Source organism: Coturnix japonica, chromosome 1 (genome assembly GCF_001577835.2).
Source record: "Coturnix japonica isolate 7356 chromosome 1, Coturnix japonica 2.1, whole genome shotgun sequence".
Classification (NCBI taxonomy): domain Eukaryota; kingdom Metazoa; phylum Chordata; class Aves; order Galliformes; family Phasianidae; genus Coturnix; species Coturnix japonica.
In genome coordinates, this window is record NC_029516.1 from 148,868,153 (window position 1) to 148,893,081 (window position 24,929).

A 24,929-nucleotide genomic window follows, 5' to 3' on the forward strand; every position below is an offset into this window, starting at 1 on the left:
TGTTTGCACATATGAATGCATATTTATGCATGTGTGTGTCCTTTGTAATTATTAACCTTCAGAAAATGACAGTTTGTGATGGAATTATATTGATGGGCAAAGGAATGCTATAGAATCATTTTCATCAGAGAGGCAATTGAAATCTCTCATGAATATTTTGAAACTTAAAGCTACAGAAAAACAACTACCCTTATGCTAGTTTTTATTTTAGGTATATTTTTTGTAGAGATCTTTAAACTTTTTTTTATTGTTATTTTATTTTATTTTTTTTTTTAAATAAGCAGTTGTGGATGAGCAGAATGCTCATAGTGAAGAACAAGTGAACCAGTCCCCAGTAGAATATAGCAAGGAGTTGGACGAATCCAAAGAAGAGGAAAAAGAGGAAGATACAAAGGAATTTGAATCCCAGTCAAGTGAGTAAAATAGCAATAAAATAATTTTCAAGTGTACAGTCTTCTTACATAGTCGGTTGCATAGTTTAAAATGGTTTATTATTAGCATTGCTTTTTCTGCTCTCTGAGAAACATCTTTGTCTATAATGTTTCATATGGCTAATCAAGTGCTTGATTACTGTGTGTAAATTAGTATTTATGGAATAGTGTTGATAACTTAAGTCCTGACACAGCATAGAATCATAGAATCATAGAATTACGCAGGTTGGAAAAGACCTCGAAGATCATCAAGTCCAACTGCAGCCTAACCAGTACCCTAACTCTAAAAACCCTCCACTAAATCATATCCCTGAGCACCACATCCAAACGGTTCTTAAACACAACCAGGGATGGTGATTCAGCCACCTCCCAGGGGAGCCTATTCCAGTACTTGACTGCCCTTTCTGTAAAGTAATAGTAGTAATTCACACGTTGAAATGATAGGGTAAAATCTCTCCTTCATGTGTCCATTACAAAATCTGACAGCAGTTGGCTGCAGTGAAAGAACGTCTGTCTGTGAGGGACCCTCACTTACCCTAAGCCATGACAAATCTTCAGAAATGCTGTACTCCTGAGGTTCTGCATTAAAGCTGGCATCTGTGTCAGTGTTTCCTACCTTAGAAATATATCATTAGATTGGTGATGTCCACTTTCAACAGATCCAGCTCACAGAGGATGCTGGCACTAAGAATGACCTGGTCCTAATGCCACTGATGTAAAATAAAATTATACACATGCTCATGTGTGTTTATATATATATATAAGCCCCTGGTTTCTCAGTAGCACAATTTCTGTGCCTGTTGCAGGATGTGTTATTCTTCATACATCTGAAATATGTGAAATAGAGTGCATATTAATGTTGTCAGTGGGAGATAGCTGCTGAGGGAGAGAGCATGAAACATGGATTCAATTATCTGCAATGAAACATCAGTTATACTCATTAGAGCTCTGTTGTTTTTTTCAAAGCATGAACAGCAAAAGTTTATCTTTATTGTAGTTATCCCCATGAGCCTCATCTGTCAAATAAAGAGCAGCTGTTCTGTTGATTTTCCTGTTTAATGTAACTGCCTGGTTCCCATGTACAGAGAGAACAGACTGTATGAATAGCACTGTGAATTTTTCAGTAGTGTAAAGAAAAATATAAGCTGAATGTGTCCTGAATATTACATTTTACCCTCCAAGATTATTTCTGGTCACTTGATGAAGGTAATATTATTCAGTATATTAATTAAAATCATTTGAATATTTCATAACTCCTGCTGGATGTAGTTTGCCATTTTTGTTTCACTTTTTTAATGTTACAGTACAGTGTTTTATCATTCCCATGTACAAAGTAGTTGTACTGTATTATTGGCCTTCTTGGACACCTGGGCATAGGGCTGGCTCCTATTCTTATCATATCTTCACTTTCTCCTTGACTTTCTTCCCTTTTTCCTGGGCTATTACTTGCCTTTGTCAACAATAGTTTGACCAGCTGCCAAATTGATATGTTGCAAGATTTTCTTCATCCATATTCTGTACAATTTTTAACACATAAATGTTTTCAACTATTCAGGGAATTCCTTCTATTTGTGAAAAAGAAATAACGGCAAACTGATCTCCTTTGTGATTTGTGCAGAAGATAAAAATATCTGAATGTGGCTCTCTCTTCCCTTGCACTTTTCAGTTTGGTTGTAGATAAAGATATCAGAGTTTTGGTTGATGTTTTCAGAAACCTGCTGCAGGCAGGAGGTCTACTTTAGCTGCTTAGAGCAAGGATTATGGCTGTCTATAAGGTGGCCTAATTTCAGCCTGGGTTTTGTAATAGCTATTTATAACAAAATTACTATAAACATATAATATTTTGGTTTCTATTATATTATATTTAATATATAATGTAGGTACATTTATAACTAAATGTTTCTTAAATTTAAGTTCAAATTTGTATTAATTCATTGACATTTATCCTTTAATAATAATTGATTTTTTTTTTTTTGCTTTCTGATGTCTGCATTTTTGTGAAACTTGACCATAGAATCATAGAGTGGCCTGGGTTGAAAAGGACACAATGATCATCCAGTTTCAACCCCCCTGCTATGTGCAGGGTTGTCAACCACCAGACCAGGCTGCCCAGAGCCACATCCAGCCTGGCCTTGAATGCCTCCAGGGATGGGGCATCCACAGCCTCCTTGGGCAACATGTTCCAGTGCATCACCACCCTCTGAGTGAAAAATTTGCTCCTAATATCTAACCTAAACCTCCTCTGTCTCAGTTTAAAACCTTTCCCCCTTGTCCTGTCACTTTCCATCCATGTAAACAGCTGTCCCCCGTCCTGTTCTGAGTTTTCTTCCTTGTTTTTAGAAGAAAATATGTTGTGTGAGGGACAAAGATGTTTTTCACTGAAGCTTAACAGATGCTTTTGAAATACTTTCAAGGCTGTAAAAGCAGTGTATTCACCACAATAGCTCTAGTGAGTTCTCTCTCTTTTACTTCTGAACAGGTAAAACTGCACCGAGATCTCCTGATCGACGTACAAGTCGAGGTATCCATTCTCAGACAGGCTCTTTCTCTGCTCCAGCTTTGGCTGCCAGCAAAGAGAACCTCCCTGTCCTTAACACTAGGATTATCTGCCCAGGTAACTATGATTTTAAAATCTGGAGTCCATCACACTCTGTTAACATTGCCTTCTGTTGTCCTTCTGGCTGTCAAATAACACTTCATGCCTGGTGCTCTACGTGGAAATAGAACCCTCCAAAATCATCTGAACTGACAAACCTACCTTCATGTTGTATCATGTAGTAGGAAGTGCAAAGGAATGTAGAATACTGCTGGTCATTTGGTACAACACCAGTTGTAGCGAAAGTGTTGCATTTGATTCTGAATGATGAAAAATTAGAATGCAGGGTCTTCTATCATTCATTCTAACCATTGGAGGCTCTTAAGCTGCTGTACAGCTGAAACAAATCTGTTCCTATCCAAATGCAATTAATAGTAGAGGGCACTAACTAAGTTTTGACTAACTTAGTTAATACATTTAATGAATGATGGATATGAGTTTACATTTTTCTTCAGGTTAATTTAAGCGAAAGCTTTTAGAAAGTACTTTTCCCTATTTACTTGCATTACACAGTATTTTGTGTTGTGCTCCATGGTCAAAGTAAGCATGGAGAGTTCATCAAGTCTTCTGAAGCCTCTCACTCAGCTCATGCTTACCAAGCTAAATATATAAGCATTCACTGAAAGATAGTTGGGATAGTTGCTAGTTCCAGGACCAACCACGTGAATGTTGATCTTACAACAGTTGATTTCCAAAGGACAGGATGAAAAGAAAATTGCGATGAGTTTAGAGATGAAAATTAGGCTGAGTAAAAAACTCTAATGATGTTTCTCTATTTATCAGAACTGTTTAGTTATTTTCTTGCTGTTTTTGTTTCTTTTTATCAGGTTTAAGGGCTGGCCTAGCTGCTTCTATTGCAGGAAGTTCAATTATTAGCAAAATGTTACTAGCTAACATTGATCCATTTGGTGCTACACCATTTATTGACCCGGATCCAGATTCACTGTAAGCGAATTCCTTTTCCATAATTTACTGTTTCACTTCACTTAGCTTCACTTAAGCTTTTTACTTATGAAATTCTGTTTTGCTATCTATTTTCTGTAGACCTCAAGGTCTGGAAACATGTTGGATTGTGCCATTTTAGAATAAGCCCTTAGTTATGAGTAGCCCAGGATTGTCTTGTAGGAGCAGAAATAATAGGAAACATTTGCTCGCTTACCCTTTGCACAGTCTCTGAGAGAACATCAGTATATCAGAACTGGATTCCCTTGCCTGAAGTGCTAGTTTGCATGCACACAAGCTAAGCTGCCAGGAAAACGCTGAAGCAGGGTCTTGGGCTGGAGGAAAAAGGGTCTGCCTAAGGGTTGGGACACCAAGGCAGAAATTTTGTCTTTTAAATTGTCTCTGCTTCTCAGAACTGGATGTAGCACTGACAGAGACTTACAGATGGCATCTGGGTTGTGGGCTGCGGCCCTGTGTGGGGAGTCTAAAACAAAGCACTGCTGTGCCAGTACCACCAGCATGTCTAAATGCAGCCTTGGTGCTCAGCCCACTTCGGTGCTGCTGTCTCAGAGCTGTGTACAGGGCAGATCTTTCCTCCTATTCCACTGTTATTTTGGGTTTGGTGGAGATACTGGGGTATGTTACAGTTTCTTCTTTGCCCTACCAGAAACTACTTGCACTTGCAAAGGAGACAGCAGCCAATCTGTCTCCTTGACATTAGGCTTCCTCAGGAAGGTTCAGAGGATGGTCTTGTGATGTATCCTGTTAATGTGTCTGTTCTGGGAGTATCCAGCATCTTGGTCATAGTTCTGTGTGCCTAGGAACTGTAAAAATGTACAACTAACCATCTCTTTTCTTCTAAAAGGGAGGGATATTCAGAAAAATGTGTCATGAACAACTATTTTGGAATTGGGTTAGATGCAAAAATTTCACTTGAATTTAATAACAAGAGAGAAGAGCACCCTGAAAAATGCAGGTAATTGTCAGTAACAGAGCTGAGACATTTCTATACATCTTATTTTCCTTCTCTCTTTAATCATGTTCGTCACTTTTTCTTTCTCCTACAAATACAAGACATAATGTTTGTATTTCAGTGTGTTATTTTACCTGTTTGCAGAAGTCGGACAAAAAACATGATGTGGTATGGAGTTCTGGGCACCAAGGAGCTGCTGCAGAGAACTTACAAGAACTTGGAACAAAAAGTTCAACTCGAGGTAATTTTTGTTCATAGGTAGAATTAACTTTTTGCTTCTGCAACATGTAGTGATGAATATGATTCCCCTTGAAAACTATTTGAGTTCCTGTGTCAGCCCAGGCTTGTAAAATCCTTCCCTCAAATGCCCTGTCTGAAAAAACTGTATGTAAGAGGTGATTCCCCAGGTGATTTGTTGGAGTTGAATGTCAGCATTTAAATATCTCAAGATATCTGGTTTCATATTTGTTGTAATGTGATTTGCTGTGAAATGTGGATACTCTAAACAGAAGGAAAGGTTACCAAATTTTAATCCTTCAGGTTCATTTTAAACTCTCTGACAGCCTGGTTATGCATATAGAGAGAGCACACAGATGGCCTTAGGAAAAAAACATCCTAACAGAAGAGGGGAGATTCTGAGTGAGAATCTCAAGAAGCACAGTTATACCTACAGAGTCTTACTCAAATAGGTGTTTGAGATAGTGACACAGAGACAGAGAAAGGTATTATCACAGCATCAACAAGTGCGGTATAAATTATCTGAATATAATTCAGTTCTAGCACCAAATCTAAGTGTTATTCACAATACTGGGACTTTACAGGGGATGATAGAAATAGTTACCAAGCACACAAAATGGCTGTGCGACAGTCATGGTTGTATTCACTCAGAGAATATTTAGGCTGGAGGTTGACAGAGAAATAAAATAGTGTCTTTTTTTTTCTTCATGCTAATTATTCTAAGTGGAATTTTATGATGTTTATATGAAGAGAAACATCATAAATTTATGTTATGTTATATATCATTGTAAGTTCATAGAACCATCAAGGTTGGTAATGACCTCCAAGATCATCCAGTCCAACCATCCACCTACACCCATATTTCCCCACTAAACTATGTCCCTCAGTACACCTCCATGTTTCTTGAACACCTTGGAGCTCTTTCTCTCACTGAGCTGTAGGAGGATACTGTATGGTAGAATCAGCTTGTTGTTATCTAACAATTGAATAATTATCATGGAATTATGCTGTAGTTAGTGAATGTAATGACAGCAAAGGGTGTTATATATGCTGCAGATAGAATCCTAATTTAATGATATTTGAATCAGATTCAAATAAGATTCAAAAAGGTATTCATGTCTGACCTCTCCATAATTATCTTCGAATATATCTGCAAGTAAAACAGCGAGTAGAAAATTCGTATTTCTTATTGCCTTGCATAATATCAGCCTTATGTTAAAACTTGTGATGAGGTGCTCAGCTTTGGAAAATTAAACATATCCATTTCAGGAATTGGAGGCAAACCTCTACTGCAATACATACGGCTATGCAGCATCTGTTAATATCAGAGCATATGTTGGCTACTGACACATTTTGATGGAAATGTTAAACTGTGTCTTGCTGCTGACATTAAAGCATAGAAAGAAAATGCTAATCATATTCTGGAAGTATTCTGTATCTCTTTCTCCTCTTGATACGATTGCTGAAGATTTCCTCCTTATTTTCTAGGGATTTCTACTTCATTTGTATAATCCTATTTCCACAACACTAGAAACTTGGTAATTCAGCAGTCTTCTTTAAAAGAAACTTTACCTGCAAATGAATTATCTCCAAAGTGACCTTGAATACAGCATGTAGGTTCTTAGATGTCCTGTTCACTTTACAGTGAGTTTGTGTCTAGTGAGTTTGTAGATGCTCCATCCCTGGACATGTTCAAGGCCAGTTTGGATGGGGCCCTGGGCAGCCTGGTAAAGGTTGGAGATTGATAATCCTTGAGGTCCCTTCCAGCCCATCCATTCTGTGATTCTGTAAAGAGGACCAACCTCTTACCTGCAGCCCCTCCCCACCAAACTCCTGCACACAGACAAGGTGACAAATCTGGAGCCAGTCCTAGATTTGTCTCTGCACTTTTGGGAGGAGAATGAGTTATTTGTGCAGGAAACCATGTACGCCAAGTCCTAACAGTGTTCATGTTTAACATGTTTGTGGCCATGCCACAATATGTTTTTATATTTTATAATTCATTTTGTGTTGGACTTTTGGTTTATTTTGTCCACTTAATGGGGTTACCTAAATAACAAGCAAATTGCAATTTTGGCAGTGCAGATACTGGGTGGGTGAATCAAGCTTTTGTAATGTCAATGGGCATGACTGTCTTACCGTGTACACTCAAAGAATTAGCTGTCCCTCATTGCACAGAGGTTTGTAATCCTTGATAGACAGCGCGTGGTTAAAATGTATGAGGGATTTAGCAGTTAGGAGTGTTAAAATGCTTCTTGGAAGAATCATAGAACACGACTGCTGTAGACACTCGTCATCTCTGCAAAAATTGTTGCTGAAATTGGCGAGGGAAAGATTATTAGAGCTGCTCTGCAGCGTGGGTGGAATAGGCTTCTGTCAACCTATTAATGAGTCTGTCCTCCCCAACAGCTCTAGTGATTCTTCATGTATTAAAACAGCCAACTGCTGTTATCATGTTATTTATATACTGAACGAGCTTTTATCCATTACAGTGTGATGGACAGTACATCCCTCTTCCAAGTCTGCAGGGCATAGCTGTGCTAAACATTCCCAGCTATGCTGGTGGGACCAATTTCTGGGGAGGAACCAAGGAAGATGATGTGAGTAATACTGAACAGAAGTAACGTTTTAGGGAGTCTACTTGAGTTTAAACCGTATCTTCTTGTGTTTGATTTTTTAATTGAGAGTATATATGCTGTGATTTTGCATTGTTTTTTGTCACATTCTGCTGTAAATGAGGTTTCTCAATGCAAATATTCCTCTGTTACATTCTAACAGTAATGAAAACGGGCAAAGATAATCACACAGTTTATATCCCAATTTTCCTCCTGCTTGTCAAACAGCTTTGGGCTAATGGATGGTCATTCAGAAATAAGGACAGATACGTTTACTGATTGTTAATTAAATTGGGATAATAATCTGCTTTTTAAATACTATTTTCATTGAGCTTTTTTCCTTTCTGCCTCAGATCTGTTAAGAAACATTGCACGACGCAGATACCTGAATGTTTTACAATGTGAAGAAGCCTGACTGCTGCTCTCTGCTTCATGCCCAGTGCAGCCGTTGTAATTGCTAGCAGATTATCTCAGTTCTGAATGTCCCAATTTACTGTGAGCTCTGACTCACCTAAAACTGTACTGGCAAATTAGAGTGTGGTTTTAATATCAACAATCCAGGCCTTTTTTCACTAGAATGCTTTGCGTTCTTTTGACTTAACGATTCTCTGGTTAATACATACATAAAAGTCACACACACACAAAAAAAAACCCAATCCTGAACGTGTTTCATTATCCTTTTCTTACTTTTGGTATATGTCAGAGAATGGCAGTTACGTTTATATTTGGCTTTGGGTATTTAATGTTTTTATATTTGTCATGTTCACGTTCATAACCTTGAAGCATCTCTAACATCTGCTTAGCTCCTATTCGGGAGATCTTTTTCTCCCTGGGCCGCTTCACTGAGAGAGATCTGTCCTAGCTGTCATATTGGTGTACAGCAAGTGTATATATCTTAGAGCAGTTTTATTGGTATTTGTGGTTGTATGTTGCCAGAAAAGTGACATGTTTATTCTGGACAATGTTAGGAACGTAATTCACTGCTTTACTGCAATCCTGAGTGACTGATGTCATTGATGGTGATGATCTGAAAAGCTCCGGTTCTGCTTATCTGGACAAAAGGAAGATGTTGCCTTGATGGCTGTGATTCCAGGCCCAGTACAGTTGCATTTTCATTCTTTGACACTTGTCTGTTCAAGACTTACCTCAGTGCCATCCTGAGATGCTCTGAGAACAGTTGCTACCTGGATGGGGTAGTAAATGTTGGCAACTGTGCAGCCTTTTGCCTGAGAGGATTTCCTCAGTTCCTGGGCCAAAACCACCTCACTGCACTGGGGTGAAGACTCCCATTGGCCAGAGGAGCAGCAGTGACCAAAGTTCTTCCTCATTTCCCATCCTCACCCTCCCTCAGACATTGCTGCAGTGATTGAATGGTTTAAGCAGTCCCGGATCTTCATTCATTTATTTTTCACCTCCAGGAAATCCATGTTCAAGGAGCAGGATCTGACTAGTTTTGGCTTTGGGCTTCTTTGGAGGCTTTTCTTTTGTATGGTGTCTGATGTCATTGAAGCAGCTTACTTTATGCATAGTGACAATTGAGTTTGCCTGAGTACCACTCAGAGAAATGGTCTCTTTACCCACTCTAATCTTACTGGAGTTACATCTGCTCATTTTTCTCCCTTATTGCTCCCTATTCTATATCAATATGAAATGGTCAGTCTTCAAGGGCCTTAGGGGTGGGCTTAGACCCTATCGCACTTGAACAAATTGAACTCCAGCCTGAGATACCCCTCCAACATGTCTGAGTTTTGCTGCAGTACATCAGCTGCCAGTGGCACACACTTGGCTTTGTGCACTTTTGTGAACTCAGGGAAATTCAGAGCCCTGACTGGATCAGGATGTTTGTTCCACGCAAAAGCAGCTTTCACATTTACAGCAGATAATTATTTACGCTGAAAACAAGATTCTTCTCACTGTTAAAGCAGCATTTATCAAAGATGAGAGTGGGCTCAAACACTGGTTTCCAGAGAATACAGACTATGGGAATATAAGCATTTCTGAGGAAAAAAATCCACACCATCATTGCTCATCTTAACTTCAAGAATCTCTTAGATATTAAATACCTTAGCTGAGTGGAGGTTTGAACTAGCCCTTCCTCTTGTGTTGAAAAACATTCCTTAGTCTGCATACTGAACTGTGCTGTCCTTTGTATAAAGGGATGTCATCCAGATAGTTGAAATGTTGTTGTCATCACGTCTTTAAGATAGTAGTTGCCTTCTGCCTACGATATTTCACTTGTGTGGCATTTGTAAGGATGGTGTAGTTATTCTAAGACATTTAAATGAATTTAAATGTCGAAATTGAATCTGTAAGTGAACCTACAGAAAAGAAGGCTGAGTTTGTTTATCATTTAACACGCACTGGGTTAACCATGGAAAATGGAATATTTTCTTTTCCTTTCAGATATTCGGGGCCCCATCTTTTGATGATAAAATCCTTGAAGTTGTGGCTGTATTTGGCAGCATGCAGATGGCAGTTTCAAGAGTTATCAAACTGCAGCACCACCGGATAGCTCAGGTCTGTTTCTTACTTGAAAGCACATAACATAGTTGTCATCAGTTTGGGATGCTGAAGTGTGGGGGTACTCTGGATGACCACTGCCCCACACATTAATAAAGCACTGACAGTGTTTTAATTTTAGTGGATAACAAATTGTCTTAAATGATGGATGAAGTATGAAAATGCTACACCCTTGAATCCAATCTGGAGAGATTCCACAGCTCCTAGTAATCAACATATTTCAGGTGGCCTGTCAGCCTGATTAATATTTATGGCTCTGTAAAATAACATGTTTGTTCTTTTCCAGTGTCGGTCAGTAAAGATCACCATACTTGGAGATGAAGGGGTTCCAGTGCAAGTCGATGGAGAGGCATGGATCCAGCCCCCAGGAGTTATTAAAATTGTACATAAAAACAGAGCTCAGATGCTAACAAGAGACAGAGTATGTGGCAGAAAGTGTGTTATGATATACCTTCGCTGACATTATTTTCTATAGTAATTTGATTTAGTTATAATAGGAAAAAACAGTGCTTATAAGAATGTTTTGTAACTATTTATATAACTTATATAGTTACTTGTAGTTATATCACTTCCATAATAAGCCAGACAGAGAATAATTCTTTTCTATGAGAGACACAGCTCTTTGTGGGCCTTTATCAGTTAAGTTAGTGCTATTCCTGTTTTCTTATTAATATACACTAAGAAGAATAGTCAAAATGTTATGCATTTTCCTTTTGAGGCAGTAGGTGTACAGACAGTCACATACTGGAAGTTTAGCAAGGGTTGTATAATGTCTGTTTTTCCTTATAGCTTTTGCAGACTTTTCTCTCTCCGTTCTACTAACCCTACATCCCGTGTGACAGTTCAGAAAGGAGAGATACAAGCAGTGTCACAAAAGCACTAACATTCATACTTATCTAGGATTACCATGCTAAAGGCTTAACTGTCCCTCAGTTCACTGTCCTCTAATTGAATGTTGAATGTTGAACTTAGCATGGAATTAATGGCACTGAAACTGTCTTCCGATTATTTTTAATATTATTAAAATCTATTATTAAAATGTTAACTTTTTTCTTTAGATTTGAACCTTGCTTTACTTTCAGATTTGACCTTACTGTCCTCACAGAATGTATTTCGGTTATGGCCTTTGCGTTCTTACATCTTTGGAAGACACTTATTGATATGAGTGAAAGTGATACTTTCAGAAGTGACTTATTCTCTGTACTAAGTTTAAAAAGAAAAGTAATTTAAGGAGTTAGAGAGCTTGTGTTTCTTATATATAATTGTGTGCAATTCCACATGCTTTTACATATATAAACATAAGTGCTGCAAATGCTGTGAACTGAATGTGTAATTTGTTTTGATCAGGCATTTGAAAACACCCTGAAGTCTTGGGAAGACAAACAGAAGTATGATTCCTGCAAATCTGTCATTCGATCTCCCCTGTACCCTCAGCAGGCTGTTGAGTTGGCTACAGAAGAAGAAGTCACACAGGTCCAGCTGTGTTCACAAGCTGCAGAAGAACTTATTACAAGGTACACTAGAGTAAGAAAAATCAATTTGGCAACACATATAGCCAAGATAGAATCATTTATACAAGTACAGGCATAGACTTAGTATTGTGTATTTTATTATTATTTTTTAGTTAATTTTGAGGCTCAAATTGTTTGTGTATGTAATTGGACAGAATTATCAGTCTTAAGAAAACTGACTTTCTGAAGGATCAGTAGACGCAGAAAACTGGAAAGCTTCTTTACGGAGAGACTTTTGATTGAAGCATCTCATTTTAATCAAAAACAAAGATGTATTTACTGGGAAGAAGAAAACCTTGGAAATCTACATTAGGAGTCAGTAATGTGTAGATTATGGGTTTTCCAGCCTTCTGGCTTCTCTGGGCTGCAATGAATGAACAGGAATTATCTAGAGCTGCATCTACTTAAGTTGCTCTGAAAGTAATGCCTCCTAATTATTTCCATGGAAGCAACAACAGGTACAAAGAAAACAATAATGCTATTTAAAAGAGCAAAATTTCATCCTTAAAACACTCTTTTTCTACCGTTAGATAGGCATTTTCACCAGTGATTAACAAGAGCCTGCTAGATGTGCTCGTAACAATCTGTACCAGCAGAGGTGACCCACTGTCATCATCCCCACTGTTGAAATGCACCACTGACTGCCTCACTGTGCCCATATCCACTATTAGATCTCCATAAACCTTCAGCAAATGTCAGTGAATGTCAGTGAGCTCCATTTATTCCTCTTGAAGGAATTCGCTGTCACCCCTGTGCATTGTATGCACTTCCATGTCAGACGCCATTGTGTCAGACAGCCCCTCCGCTACCATCTTTTACATGGTAACAGCATGTAATGGAATATTGGTGGGTGCTCTTTATGAAGTATATTTAGTACTTTTTAAGGTACTCTCAAATAAGTTCATGTGGCGGTTTTCCTTTGTGTCTCATTTGAGTTAAGAGCCCCACATTTTTGCTATGTCAGAGCAGAATAAATCTCCAGTCTTATGGATGTCATTTATGTGAGATAATGAGCTGCTTCCAGTGATACTTGTGATTGAACTTCTGTTATAAAGAACTGTATTTCTTAAGTATTTCATGATTTTTGTGTATTTTCATACAGTAATATTGTATACTCTTAAGAATTGCTCTCGAAGGGAGGTAAGAAATATTTGTATCTTTTCCCTGTGTTTATTTTTCTAGAATCTGTGAAGCAGCAAAAATACATGGCCTCTTGGAGCAGGAGCTTGCCCATGCTGTTAATGCATGTTCACATGCATTAAATAAAGCCAACCCAAGGTTTCCTGAGGTAAAGGAAGAACGAAAGTTTCCATTACGCTTTCATTGTGTTTAAGTGAATGCATTACAAGTAAAGATATGTGTGAAGCTGTGACATAGGATCAGTTTGTAATCCCCATTCCCATACTGTAATGTGTTGGGTGATAGTTCAGGACGTTTTTATAAACAAGGCTCAGAAATACACTCACCAAAGTCACGTTTAAAATGAAATTGCTTAACAGATGAATGGATGCTGTATCCTCTTGTTTTTGTCCCTTCTTCTAAGGTGAAAGTGAAGGGGGATAGATATACACAGATTACTCATAAAGTATTGCCTCTTCTATTTATTCCCATAGAAACTACAACAGATACAAACAGATAGAATAACACTGTTTGATAGAGCAAATGCTCAGCTACAAAACACTGTTCTTTATCACAGTTACTACCAATGGCTGTGCATTTACTCCAGCAATGGCCAAGAGCCTCCATGCCGTGCTCATAACAGTCTGCAGCAGCAGAGGTGACCCACTGTTGCTGTTGCCATTGCTGAAGCATGTCACCCACTGCCTTAGTGTGCTCTCATCCTATGTTAGGTCTTCAGCAACATTCAGCATAACATTCAGCAAGTGTCAGTGAATGTTGATGGGTGCCACAGAAGAGGGAGAAGAGTCCCCTCCTGATCTACATGGTATCTTAGAAAGCAGAATATGTAGTTTCATTATCACACTCAGCTAATGTTCCCTTTTGTGAGTGTTGGATGTTAGAATGGCTGAATACGAGGAACATCTGAATTTTGTTGTGGTGGGGAAATAGCCAAAGGGAAGATTGGAGGCACAGAGAAAGTGTGTTGTCTTTTGGAAGCAGTGGAGAATTCAGTACATCTGTAGAGAAAACACATAGTCTAGAGAGTTCATCCTGAAGTTAGGCAATAGGGCATTTTAGATCAAGCAAGGTGATGGTCCTAATACAGTTCTAAGCAGGAGTAAACCAGACTCATATCAGCTAATAGCAAAAACAGTATGCCAAGTAAGCTGACATCTACTTGCAGACGGTTGTTTAGACATGTCCTCAGACACAATTAAAGGCATGATAAAGGCTCAGAAAATTATATTACCACATACAGGTCAATTCTTGTGGGTGTGTTCATAGAAGTTTTCATGCTTAATTGTTATTCAAATGTTATTCACAGAATGCCAAGGGAGCAGAGGGCTGTCTCCTTCACAGTTGGCAATGCAGTTTTCAGGGGTTGGACCCAAAGATGAATAATTAGGTAGAGTCTTTCTACTTAGTTTTAACTAACCTAAGTTTATTTATGGAAACTATGGTAGTTAACCTTTGGTTCTTACAATATGGCTAGAAGCTAAGTTAATCTATGGAAGGTGATTCTAAGGTGGGTGATTCAGATCGACAGTCCATTGCCATCCATGAAAATCATGAATTCATCTCACAGGGGCTGCTTACTGGCTCTTAATGATTGGATAAGGTCATAGTAAATAAAGTTGCGGAAAGACAGTAAATAGATAATATATTTTCTTTTTTATCATCTCAGTGCTGAAGAAGTTGTCAGTGTAGCACTATAAACTGATGTATTTCTCCTAGAAGAATACATGGTGAATGCTGTAAGCACAAAGTACTTACTCTCAGTCCAACTAGCATTCCATCAAATAGTTTTTATGCTTCTTATTCTCCAGAGCCTTACCAGAAACACTGCCATGGAGATAGCTGTCAACGTGAAGGCCTTACATAATGAAACTGAATCTCTGCTAGTAGGAAGAGTTCCTTTGGTAAGCTGACAAAATACATGATTTTATTCCCTCATACTTGGTGTGATTTGTTCTTTGATTTAGGATAGTAGCACAGAATTTATGACGTGCAGTAAGCAGCTCTGTAAGGCCAGGTTGAAGATTTTACACTGCATTTATGCCTGGAATCAGGATGAGTTATGAATTCTTGTCCTAGGTTAGTGTGCATCTTCCATCACTCCAGATATCTGTAAGTCAGTGCCTGGGCTGCCCTTTTTATTAGTCAGTGGAGAAAAATAATATCCCTGTTGAGGCTCATTTGCCACCTGCTGCCAAAGAGGCATATCTTAGGAAAAGATAAATCATCATCTGGAGGTTTAATATTTCAGAGAACTTCAGAGTACTATTTCAGAGTACTATTGTGTGATTACCTTTGGAGTTTAAAGAGAGCTTTGAGCGAGAGCTATTCAGACACATGTATTTAACTTCTACAGATCTAATTTGGGCATGTAAATCTCAGATTTACTTTAATACCTAGCAGGAATTATTCTGTAAACTTTAACTGGTAAGTGTTCAAGAAACTTCTGATGGTACTTACAGACTTCATTTTCCATAGTTGAGTTTCATGCCATTGATGATTGCCCAATGCTCCAATCTATCTAGATCCCTCTGCAAGGTCTCTTGTCCCTCCAGAGAGTTATGATCTGAGAGCGTGTCTCAGTTTATTAAGACTGTCAAAGTTTGGGTTCATATGATCTATTTTATGACGTATTAGAAAGGAAAGGTAGTAGAAATAACATTATTACAGAAAATTTTCAATTGAAACACTACTTCTCAACATGTTAAACTGTCCCATGTACAAGCTCTAAAGTTTAATTCAATTGATTTATCCTCCTCTTGTTTTTACATACTGTAGTTCTGCTTCTCATTGTGGGCTGTGCATATGTCTTCATGGGTCAAATAAATTTTTGTCATAAAAAGGTTGCTTGGAAGATGTTTTCTTTGAGATGCCTGTTACACTCATTTGTCAGCATTTTTAGTTCGAATAGTACCCACAGTCCACAATAACAAGGCATCTTGGTAACCTTATTGCCGTTATTTTATAATTGCTGTGGCTGCTTATGTGCTATTAAATCACACTATTAAATCAGAGATATATGAAACGTAGGGCATTTATTGATCTGTCAGCTGCTACCTTCATACATGGTTCTCCAGTCTTTCTCCTCTGCCAAACATTCTTTCATTCTTTCTGTAAATTTCCTCTTTTTAATTTTGTGCCTCTTCAATTTTCCCTCATCTCTCTCTTGTGTGATCAGAGCTCCCTATAGCTGTAAATTGATGCCTTCATTACTTATATTACCGGGTAAGCTTTTTTGGTTGCCACTTACAAGCTCCAAGTCTTTCCATTATGGCTTCCAAAGAGTAAATGCATATAAGAGTATATGTAAATACATATACAGTCTTTCACCTTCTATAAGGTTAATAAATTACATACAGTGTTATTACCTAGGTAACATCAAATAGTGAATTAGCTAGAAAAAATATTCTCAGTGAAATGAAAAAATAGGACAATGAATCATAGAATCACAGAATCACTCAGGTTGGGAAAGACCTCAGAGATCACCAATAACAACTTGGGCCTACTACCCTGTGTTCAGTTTTTCTGCAGCCTTTTTCATACAAAGTCTTCTATTTCATTGTTTGTTTGCACTGGTTTGTGTGTAGTATCAACCTATCTAGCTTTGAATGTTACATATTAACAAAACTGAAAGTACTGTTTTTCTGGCCTGCTTATAAACAGCAGTTGGAAGCTCCCCATGAAGAGTTGTTGTCTGATGCTTTGCACAGCGTGGAAATAGAGTTGAGAAAACTTGCTGAGATACCTTGGCTTTATTATGTTTTTCAACCAAATGATGATGAGGTGAGTTTGATTAATACTTCCTGTTTCTAATTAGAATTATTTTCCTGTTAAGAGGAAAGAGTAAATTACACTCCTGATAATCTAGAGATACAGTTTCAGTAATGATGCTGTCTGCTGTGAGCAAGTTTCTAAGCATAGGGCATATTTTTATTATATATTTTTCTCCCTCCTTGAAAGTGTTTTGAATGGTTATTTAGGAAATTAAACAGGTATGGAAATAAATCCTGATATAATGCTTTACGGAAGTGAAATTTGGACTTAGTTTCTGAGATTAACTTTTGACTTCCTGTCTCAATTTCAAGTTAAACGTTAATTAAAAGTAACTGATTCTGTTCTTTCATGCAGGATCCCCCTCTGGATTATGCTAAAAGAAATAACAGAAGTACAGTGTTCCGCATAGTGCCAAAGTTTAAAAAAGAAAAAGTTCAGAAGCATAAGACCAGCCCTCAGCCTGGTATGTGTTTTGAAAGTACAAGAAAAATAGTAGCATTTGAGCAGTATGTAATTTTGTGTTTAGATGGAAGTTTTTTGTCTTTTTTTTTTTTTTGATAAAAATTGAAATGATGTATTCCACCAAACTGAAAGCTCTTGACCCTGATAAAGTGAAAGGCAGCTGAAATAACTGGGATTTTCATTAGGATGAAGATTTCCTTCAGTGAGTTTAGAAAACATTCAGTAGCATCCTAAGACTTTCAGATGAGCCAAAGAACTACTGCACAGATATTTAGATTGCTACTTTTTTTTGGTCAAGAAACAGGACCTGTGTCTTCGCTGATGGTTACAATTGATTAACCTGTAGTAATACAAGCCACACATAAACACATCATTTCCCTTTGATTCAGGTTTTTCAGGTTAGTTTCAGGAGCTGTGTAATCCTTTTATCACACTGGTTTAATTAACCAGTTATTCTTAAATTTCAGATGAGTTTGAGTTCAGTAAGTTGGGCAAGTCAAACAAAAAGCCATGATAGTCAATATTGATCTTTTAATTAGTAGTAGCTGAACAAACTCCACTCTCCTCTCTTCCCTCTGTTATCCATCAACTTACTTCCTTAATATTATGTCCAGGAGTTAATCAGTGATCAAATGGTCCTAAAACTGTTTCTGCATCTTTGTCTTTTTAATGGACAATCTGCAAAATTTTGCCATTGTTGGTTAAACTTTTAGATTTCAGATTAGACTTCAGATTCACTTCACTGTAAGTGAATTCACATCAGCATTGGATGATGTTGCAAAACTGTACCAATAAGTAGCATAGCTGTTTTTTGGGACTAATGTGGGCAACTAACCTTAGAGAACAATGTTTTACAGAGAGCTTATTTGTGGCCTATGTAACACAGTAGCTTAAAGAATACTTGTGTATTATTTAGTACTAGAAAATGTTTTTTTCTGAACTTGCTTGCTGCCATTGCTATATATGAAGTATGGTTTATGTATTAATTTTACCCGTTGATTAGATTTTGAAGGCTTCCTCCTCTCCATGGATGATTACTAATAAATTAATGGCATAAAGGAGAACATTAGACTTTGCGTCACTGATCCTAAGATGGTGAATTTATAGAGACATGAGGTTTGAAAGGCTTTACTGAAGAAACTGTAGTAAAGCTGAAAGCATGGCTGCAAAGCAAAGAACCCCAACTTTGTTTAGATACTTTCTCATGTTAACTGCTAACCTATAACCTGCATGTAAAAAGGAAATTGTCGTTTTTTTCTGGAAATGACACTTCTAACCTTTCCCTTTGCTAGCACGGCAATTCTACTCTGTTTTCCATTCTCTTTGGCCTAACCTTTGCTTGTAATGCATTTGAGCATGTAGAAATTAAGGGGGTTTTGCTCTTAACTTTGGTAGTTCAAAAATGGGGCACAGATGAAGTTGCTGCTTGGCTGGATCTGCTCAGTTTGGGAGAGTACAAAGAAATCTTCATCAGCCATGACATCCGAGGCTCTGAGCTTTTACATCTGGAAAGGCGAGATCTTAAGGTATTTCCTTTGTGCTACTTTTCTGCTATTGACCATTTTCTTTGACAAAACAACAACCAACTTTTCTTCTTTCCCTGCACTTTTTATATGCTTTTAGCTTGGCTTACACTGTGCAAATATGCAATAAACTAATATGCGCTGTCCTTTGGCCTGAATTTCTTAGTGCTGAATTGTAGTTTGCAACCAGAAATACCTGTGTTATGAGAAATTTCCTTTTTACACCTTATGTAGAATGACAGCATTATAATTTATGTCAGAAGGCACAGGAAAAGTGTGTTGATATCTTACTGACATCAGTGTAATACAATGTTATCTTCAAGAGGTCAGTTTCCACTAATCAGGATCAGTATGGATCAGTTTCTTAAGCTGGTATGATGATTGTGAATATATCTCCTACAAGGTCAGCAGCTGCAAGCAGCTGACCTGCTTCAAGTGATTTATTGTGCATAAACTGGATAAAGTAGGTGTGGGAAAGACAGGGAGCTTAATAAATGATAGCACTGGACATACGTGGAATTGATGTTTGTGCATCAGAGTAGACTTTCACAGTAGCATTTCTTATTTCCAACCAACCTCTTCCTGCTTTTTAGCTATATAGGCTTAAAAAAGAACATTTTCTTTTGTCTTTCTGATTGTCTTAAAGTTTTGCAGAGATAAATATTACCTAGCAGTCTGAGATGGTTATTTGAGCTTGCTGGTCTTTTTCAAGAATGATTTAAGTGCATCCATTTCATGTAATAGGGGCCATATCTTTGGGGATTCATTACATTAGCTTTTCCAGGAACTCAGTAGTAATGAGTCCTTGGTAATGTGTTTTGCAACTGCTTTTAGCGTGTAAGAGAGGAAATAGGATACAGTATAAACGGCAAACATTTACATTTTAGGGTGCAGGTCATCACTCCAGCCATGGTGCAGTAGTCTCCAGATATGGGAAATACTTTCAGGCAGATGGGCCATTTTTCGTAAAGTTTCTTACATAGTTAGCAGTCCTATAAGGTAGTGCTGGCATTTCATGGGAGTTAACAATAGTGTAGCTGCTGATGATAGATGTGTCTAGATATGATGTGATCAGTTGTTGTATATTATTTCACCTGTTGGTTCTAGAACATGTAAGCTTTCTGTGGGAGTTAAATTCCTTTCTTTCAGGATTGTACAAGATAATCCTCCTATCCCCCTCCTCACAGAAAACTGCATGGCAGTCCTTCCAGGCAAGCAACCATAGTGCTCCAGTGATGGATGTTACATTTGAAGTTTAACTGGGAAATTTAGCATCATACAATGCAAAATTGTTCTAAAATGTTATGGAATGTTTATAAAAATACAATGTCAAGTTTGTTGAAGTGTGTCATGAGTAGAATAGCTCAGTTTGAAGGGATGTACCAAGATAATTGAGTTCAACTGCCAAAGATAGTGGTGAAGACCAGTGTTAAACTGAGCTGAGCTTAAATAACAGGATGTGGTACTCATGTTGTTCATTACATGTGGGACCTGATCTCTGCAGGTAGATAATTAAGGGTGGCTCTGGAGCACTGCATTTTTCTGACTAGTGACCTGAACTAGTGTCAAGGTAGAATGTGATATGTAGAACAGCAGGTCCAGATGTCACAAGCTGCCCTGCTAAATTTTTCTCTATTTGTCTATTGACATGTGCAGATGAGTCTTTGGTTCCTCTGTGAGCAATATTCTACATACAGCCACTCCTCCAGTGCAAGGCTTGTGCTTTCTTGCCAAAGTAATTGGCACAGTCATCAATTCACAATCTCTAAATCCATGTGCATTTATCCTGGTGACCTTTCAGGTCTATAACTGGAAAAAAAGGTGCCCATATTAATTCAGTCCCTTGGGCTCACCTTTCTATGTGTGTCAGAAGCAGAAATGAAAAGCTGTAAGGGGATGGATTTGATGAAACTCCCTTTGCAAGTGTCACTGAAATAGATCAGTACTGTTACTGAAGAATTGAGTAGGATATCTGTCTTTATATACCTGCATAGCTTGTGGACCTATTCCAGTTTAGCTGTATGTGTAGCAAATGGCAAATGTTACATGAGGAAACAGATACCTCTGTCCCTCTGTCACCTCCAGTAATACCCTTTCTCTAGCCTCATATTCCTGATCTTAGTTAGGGCAATCTTAGACTTTTGCAACCATTTGATTTGCTCTCCACTGAGGAAAGGCTGGAAACTGTGAAATGTGCTGTAGAAAATACAGAAAGAGACTTGTGATTTTTGTAGCCTTCTTTCATGATTAAATTCATTGAAAACTAGACTCTAGCACCGTCTCTATACGTGCAACTTAGTAATAATCAGAATTGCAACACATTTGGTAGGACTAGGTTGAAGTTTCCTTAGAACTCCTCCATAGCAATGTTGTCTTCCATGAAGGTTTTCCATGTTTATTGTCATCTTAATGAGGAGTCAAAGGCTAAGAACATGCTAAGGACTATGGCATCTCACCTGCATCTTTTGCAGTATCACATTTAGGAAAACTTCTTGCATGGAAAATGGTTGGCAAGATTTACTAGGCTGTAGGAACTCGTGATGTGCTTTAGCAATGGGAGCTCCACTAGGTTCTAATCTGGAAGACATCAATAGTAAGCCCTGAGCCCTGCTTATGTAAAATGCTCGGTAGTTTTACACTGGTTGTATATTCTACCAACAACATTTGTTGGGCAAATCTAGAATAAACTTGTTGTTCGCTAAGCAGACAGTGCTAATCACTATTATGTAATGCAGATGAAAAACTCCGTGAACCTGTTGCAATAATTTTCATCCCCATTGTTTTTGTATTTTGTTGTTGGTGGTGGTGGGGGGGGCTTTGGGGTTTTTTGAAGATATTTTGAGGCTTCCCTGTTGAAGACATAGAGATGATTAGAGATGGTTAAAGTGGGTAGGGAGAGCATATGGAGAGGTTACCTGTAGTTTTAAGGCCATAGCTAGGAAAACATTAAAAAACAGGTTGGTTTCTTCCTCATACTCTGTTTAGGTATCTTTAGAGATCATTTTGGGAATGATGCTTGGAAGGCTTCTGTAGCAGACCTTTTTAGCCTGAGATGAAAGAATTTCTGCAGACTTCCCCAGATCAGTAGTAAATTGAGATAGCATCTGGCATCAAGAATGCGTAACTCATAATTTCCTTCAAACCAGCCTATTACACAGATGTGGAAATTCAGAGATTGGGGTGTTTTGTTTATTCATTTGTTTTTGTTTTTGTTTTTTTTATTTAGCATAAATTGAGGTAAATCTCTTGAGATTTGCTCATCGTCTCATCTATGTTATAGCACGTCCAACTAAGATGGAAACAAAACTAAAATCTTTAGTCATTGTAGCATAGGCATTGGTGATGACACTTTGAGAAAGCTGTTGGAAAAAGTGGCTTAGCTTTCTGGGAGTTTCATAATATCAAATCTTTTTTCTGATCTTTGAAGTGTGACATAATGTTGCTATGTTGCTTATCCAACAGTTCTACTCATGAGTACTGTTTTGAAAGATTTGTATGTACTTAAACTTGCATACACGTGGCTTCTTGCAGTTTGGAAAGTGTCCTACAGGTTTTTCACTGGATCATAGCATCACAGAATCACAAGGTTGGAAAAGACCTACAAGATCATCTTGTCCAACCATCCTCCCATTCCCGTAGCTACAGCAAACCACTAAACCATCTCTCATAGCTCCTCATCCAGACACCTCTTGAACACTGCCAGGGGTGGCGACTCCACCACCACCCTGGGCAGCCATTCCAGTGCCTGACCACACTCTGAGAGAAAAAGTTTCTCCTTATGTTTAAAAATTTCTGCCACAGAGCAACAGGGAAATTTCAGTAGTTTCAATACGCTCACATAGTTCTGATTCGTTGAAAAATTAAGATTAACATTCTCCAGCAAATTCAAATTCACAATGAAAAAGGATAACATCATTGTTGGATGAGTTTAACAAGTTTGCCAACATTTTTAACTTAAAAATGAGTGCTACCTTATAGTCTGTTCTTAATTTTATTTTATTTTTCTCCACAAACTGATGTGAATATGCATTAGTGGAAACAAAATACAAATGTATGCGACACAGAAAAAATCAAGTTTTTTTTTTTTTTTCTTTTTTTCTTTTTTTTTTTCTGATAGCTTTGTGAACAGCACTTAGTTTGAGGACCTGAGCACACTGTGAACTCTTTGACATTGACACCTTTATGCCAAAGTGCTGTAATGGATGTTGTTGTATTGTGGTTATTTACACTTAATAACAACCAGGTGTTTTTTTTTTTTTCATCTCTAATCTCTAGCCTTGACTCTGAAAATTAATGCACCTGTTTAATCTGTGCGTTTAGCCCCAAATAATTAATTCATGACAACCTTTTCTTGCTTTGATGAAATGCAAATGCAAAGTGAATTGCATGCTTTTAAATAATGTGCACTGCAGGTTTTCTGAGGTTCCTGTGGCTGTAGAAGGTTAGATGCAGCCTTTATGTGAGTGTTTCAAAGAATGTTCTATTTAGATTCTTTTTTCATTCCGTATGAAAGCAATTATTTCAAGCCATTAATTCAACTCCATTCCTTTTTATGTCTTCATAATGGAAAAGTCTCCTACTAAAACAAAAAGATTTTTATTTCAGGAGGATAGGTATAGAAATTTGTTAAGATTTTTATTTAATCACCATCTGTTTATATAAGGTTTATTCTACAAATTACTATACTATTGGAATCCACCACTTAGTCAACATGACCAAAGCAAGGATTTCAAAGAGTTTCTCAAAGCTGGGTTTGACAGACAATAGAAACAGGTTTCCACCCAGATTAGATGAAAATTCATTAGTGCAGTTGGAGTTGATTAACACAGCTGGGCATCCCCTTCTGTTTCTCTGATCATTGGACAAGCAAAAATAGGAAAATAATGTTCTTTAGGCTATTGTTAATGCTGGAAGAGTTTTGCTGCAAAAATTTCATGCCTGTTGTCACTTACACAGAGATGGGTCCAAGAAACTGATACTAGAAATACTTTGACTGCTATGTTTGTGTCAGGGGTGCCTAAAAGACTTCTGCATTTGTGTTTCTACCATTTCCCTCAGGATGTGACAGTAATGTCTATGAGAATATTTCTTCCAACTCTGTAATCATTAAGGCAATCCATGTTAGGAAGCTGAACCATTTTAGAATGAAAAAACAAATGCTTACATTTTCTGTTGCTCTCTGAAGGGAAGTTGTCCTACATGCCAATAGACATTATGTCCACTTTCACTTGAGAGACTGGGTACATGTGTGCTATTTGCTGAAGACAGACATCATAGGGCCACAGATCAAGTAACATAGCTGGACTGAAGCTCTAATCCATCTTATCCTACCAAGCATTTGATTGCTGCATTAGAGAGGAGAGGGAGATTGTTCGCTTTTCTAGAAATTACGAAATGATTTGTACTTACAAGTCAAGTAAAAGATGTTTTTGATAGATTGTAATACTTTTGGTAACATGGTTATTGCAGGTAAGTAACTTTCCAACAGAGATACGCTGTGTGCTGTAAGCATTTTTTTAGGTGACACTTGCTAGAGCCATAGGTTATTTTCAAGTTAACGTTGATTGCAGTAAGCACATTTCTAGACATCTTTTGGATGTTTAAATCATAGCTGTGGCCTTTTAATAAATAAATCAATAACCTTTCTTCTTTTTCTCTCCCTTTTTTTCTTGGTTTCTGTAGGACCTGGGGATAACGAAAGTGGGTCATATGAAGCGAATTCTCCAGGGAATTAAGGAGCTTGGCAAGAACACCCCTTTGTCTGAAGTGTAATTGTGCTGGTGCTCTCAGAAGAAAGAGGGAACATTGCTGGAGAAGCAAAGCTGTTGCAGGCACTTGGCTGTCTTTGTAGTTTATTATGAAAGAATAAGTGCTAGCATGTTCATGCAGGCTAGCGTTGCCCAGTACTTGTGTGGCGAAGAGCTTGTTGCAAGAGCATAAAAGAATTTGTGCCAAAAAAAAAAAAAAAGAGAGAAAAGAGGAAATGGTTATACATTCTGTGAAGGAGTTTTCTTGGTGTTCACACTTGGCCAGTTCAGATAAGCACATTTTGGTAAATCAGTTGACGGTGAACTGTATTGACTGGAAAATATATCAAGGAAATGATCGCTTTGCTTACATGCAGCTCAGTATGCCTCTCTTACAACGCAGCAAGATGCCGCCGTATAGCACGAGGTTGTCTGGTTGCCCTTCCTGGGCACAGATCCCC

The 24,929-nt window shown here is 37.9% G+C and overlaps 1 protein-coding gene across 6 annotated transcripts in view; it reads left to right on the forward strand.

Moving 5' to 3' along the window:
• The window catches only part of LOC107308109 (diacylglycerol kinase eta), a 62,794-nt gene extending 38,105 nt beyond the window's left edge, over positions 1 to 24,689 (forward strand). For 4 of the 6 annotated variants that reach the window (XM_032442085.1, XM_032442081.1, XM_032442082.1 and 1 more), the window contains 15 exons: positions 285 to 413; positions 2,911 to 3,045; positions 3,855 to 3,972; positions 4,835 to 4,945; positions 5,087 to 5,183; positions 7,672 to 7,779; positions 10,198 to 10,311; positions 10,601 to 10,735; positions 11,662 to 11,828; positions 13,008 to 13,113; positions 14,774 to 14,866; positions 16,626 to 16,745; positions 17,091 to 17,199; positions 18,594 to 18,724; positions 24,404 to 24,689. In XM_032442085.1, coding sequence (XP_032297976.1) covers positions 285 to 413; positions 2,911 to 3,045; positions 3,855 to 3,972; positions 4,835 to 4,945; positions 5,087 to 5,183; positions 7,672 to 7,779; positions 10,198 to 10,311; positions 10,601 to 10,735; positions 11,662 to 11,828; positions 13,008 to 13,113; positions 14,774 to 14,866; positions 16,626 to 16,745; positions 17,091 to 17,199; positions 18,594 to 18,724; positions 24,404 to 24,493 — 1,763 coding nt within the window. In that variant the 3' untranslated portion in view covers positions 24,494 to 24,689. The remainder of the gene's footprint in view (positions 1 to 284; positions 414 to 2,910; positions 3,046 to 3,854; positions 3,973 to 4,834; positions 4,946 to 5,086; positions 5,184 to 7,671; positions 7,780 to 10,197; positions 10,312 to 10,600; positions 10,736 to 11,661; positions 11,829 to 13,007; positions 13,114 to 14,773; positions 14,867 to 16,625; positions 16,746 to 17,090; positions 17,200 to 18,593; positions 18,725 to 24,403) is intronic. The other 2 variants (XM_032442084.1, XM_015851728.1) reach the window with 1 other exon arrangement.
• The last annotated feature ends 240 nt before the right edge of the window (positions 24,690 to 24,929 follow it).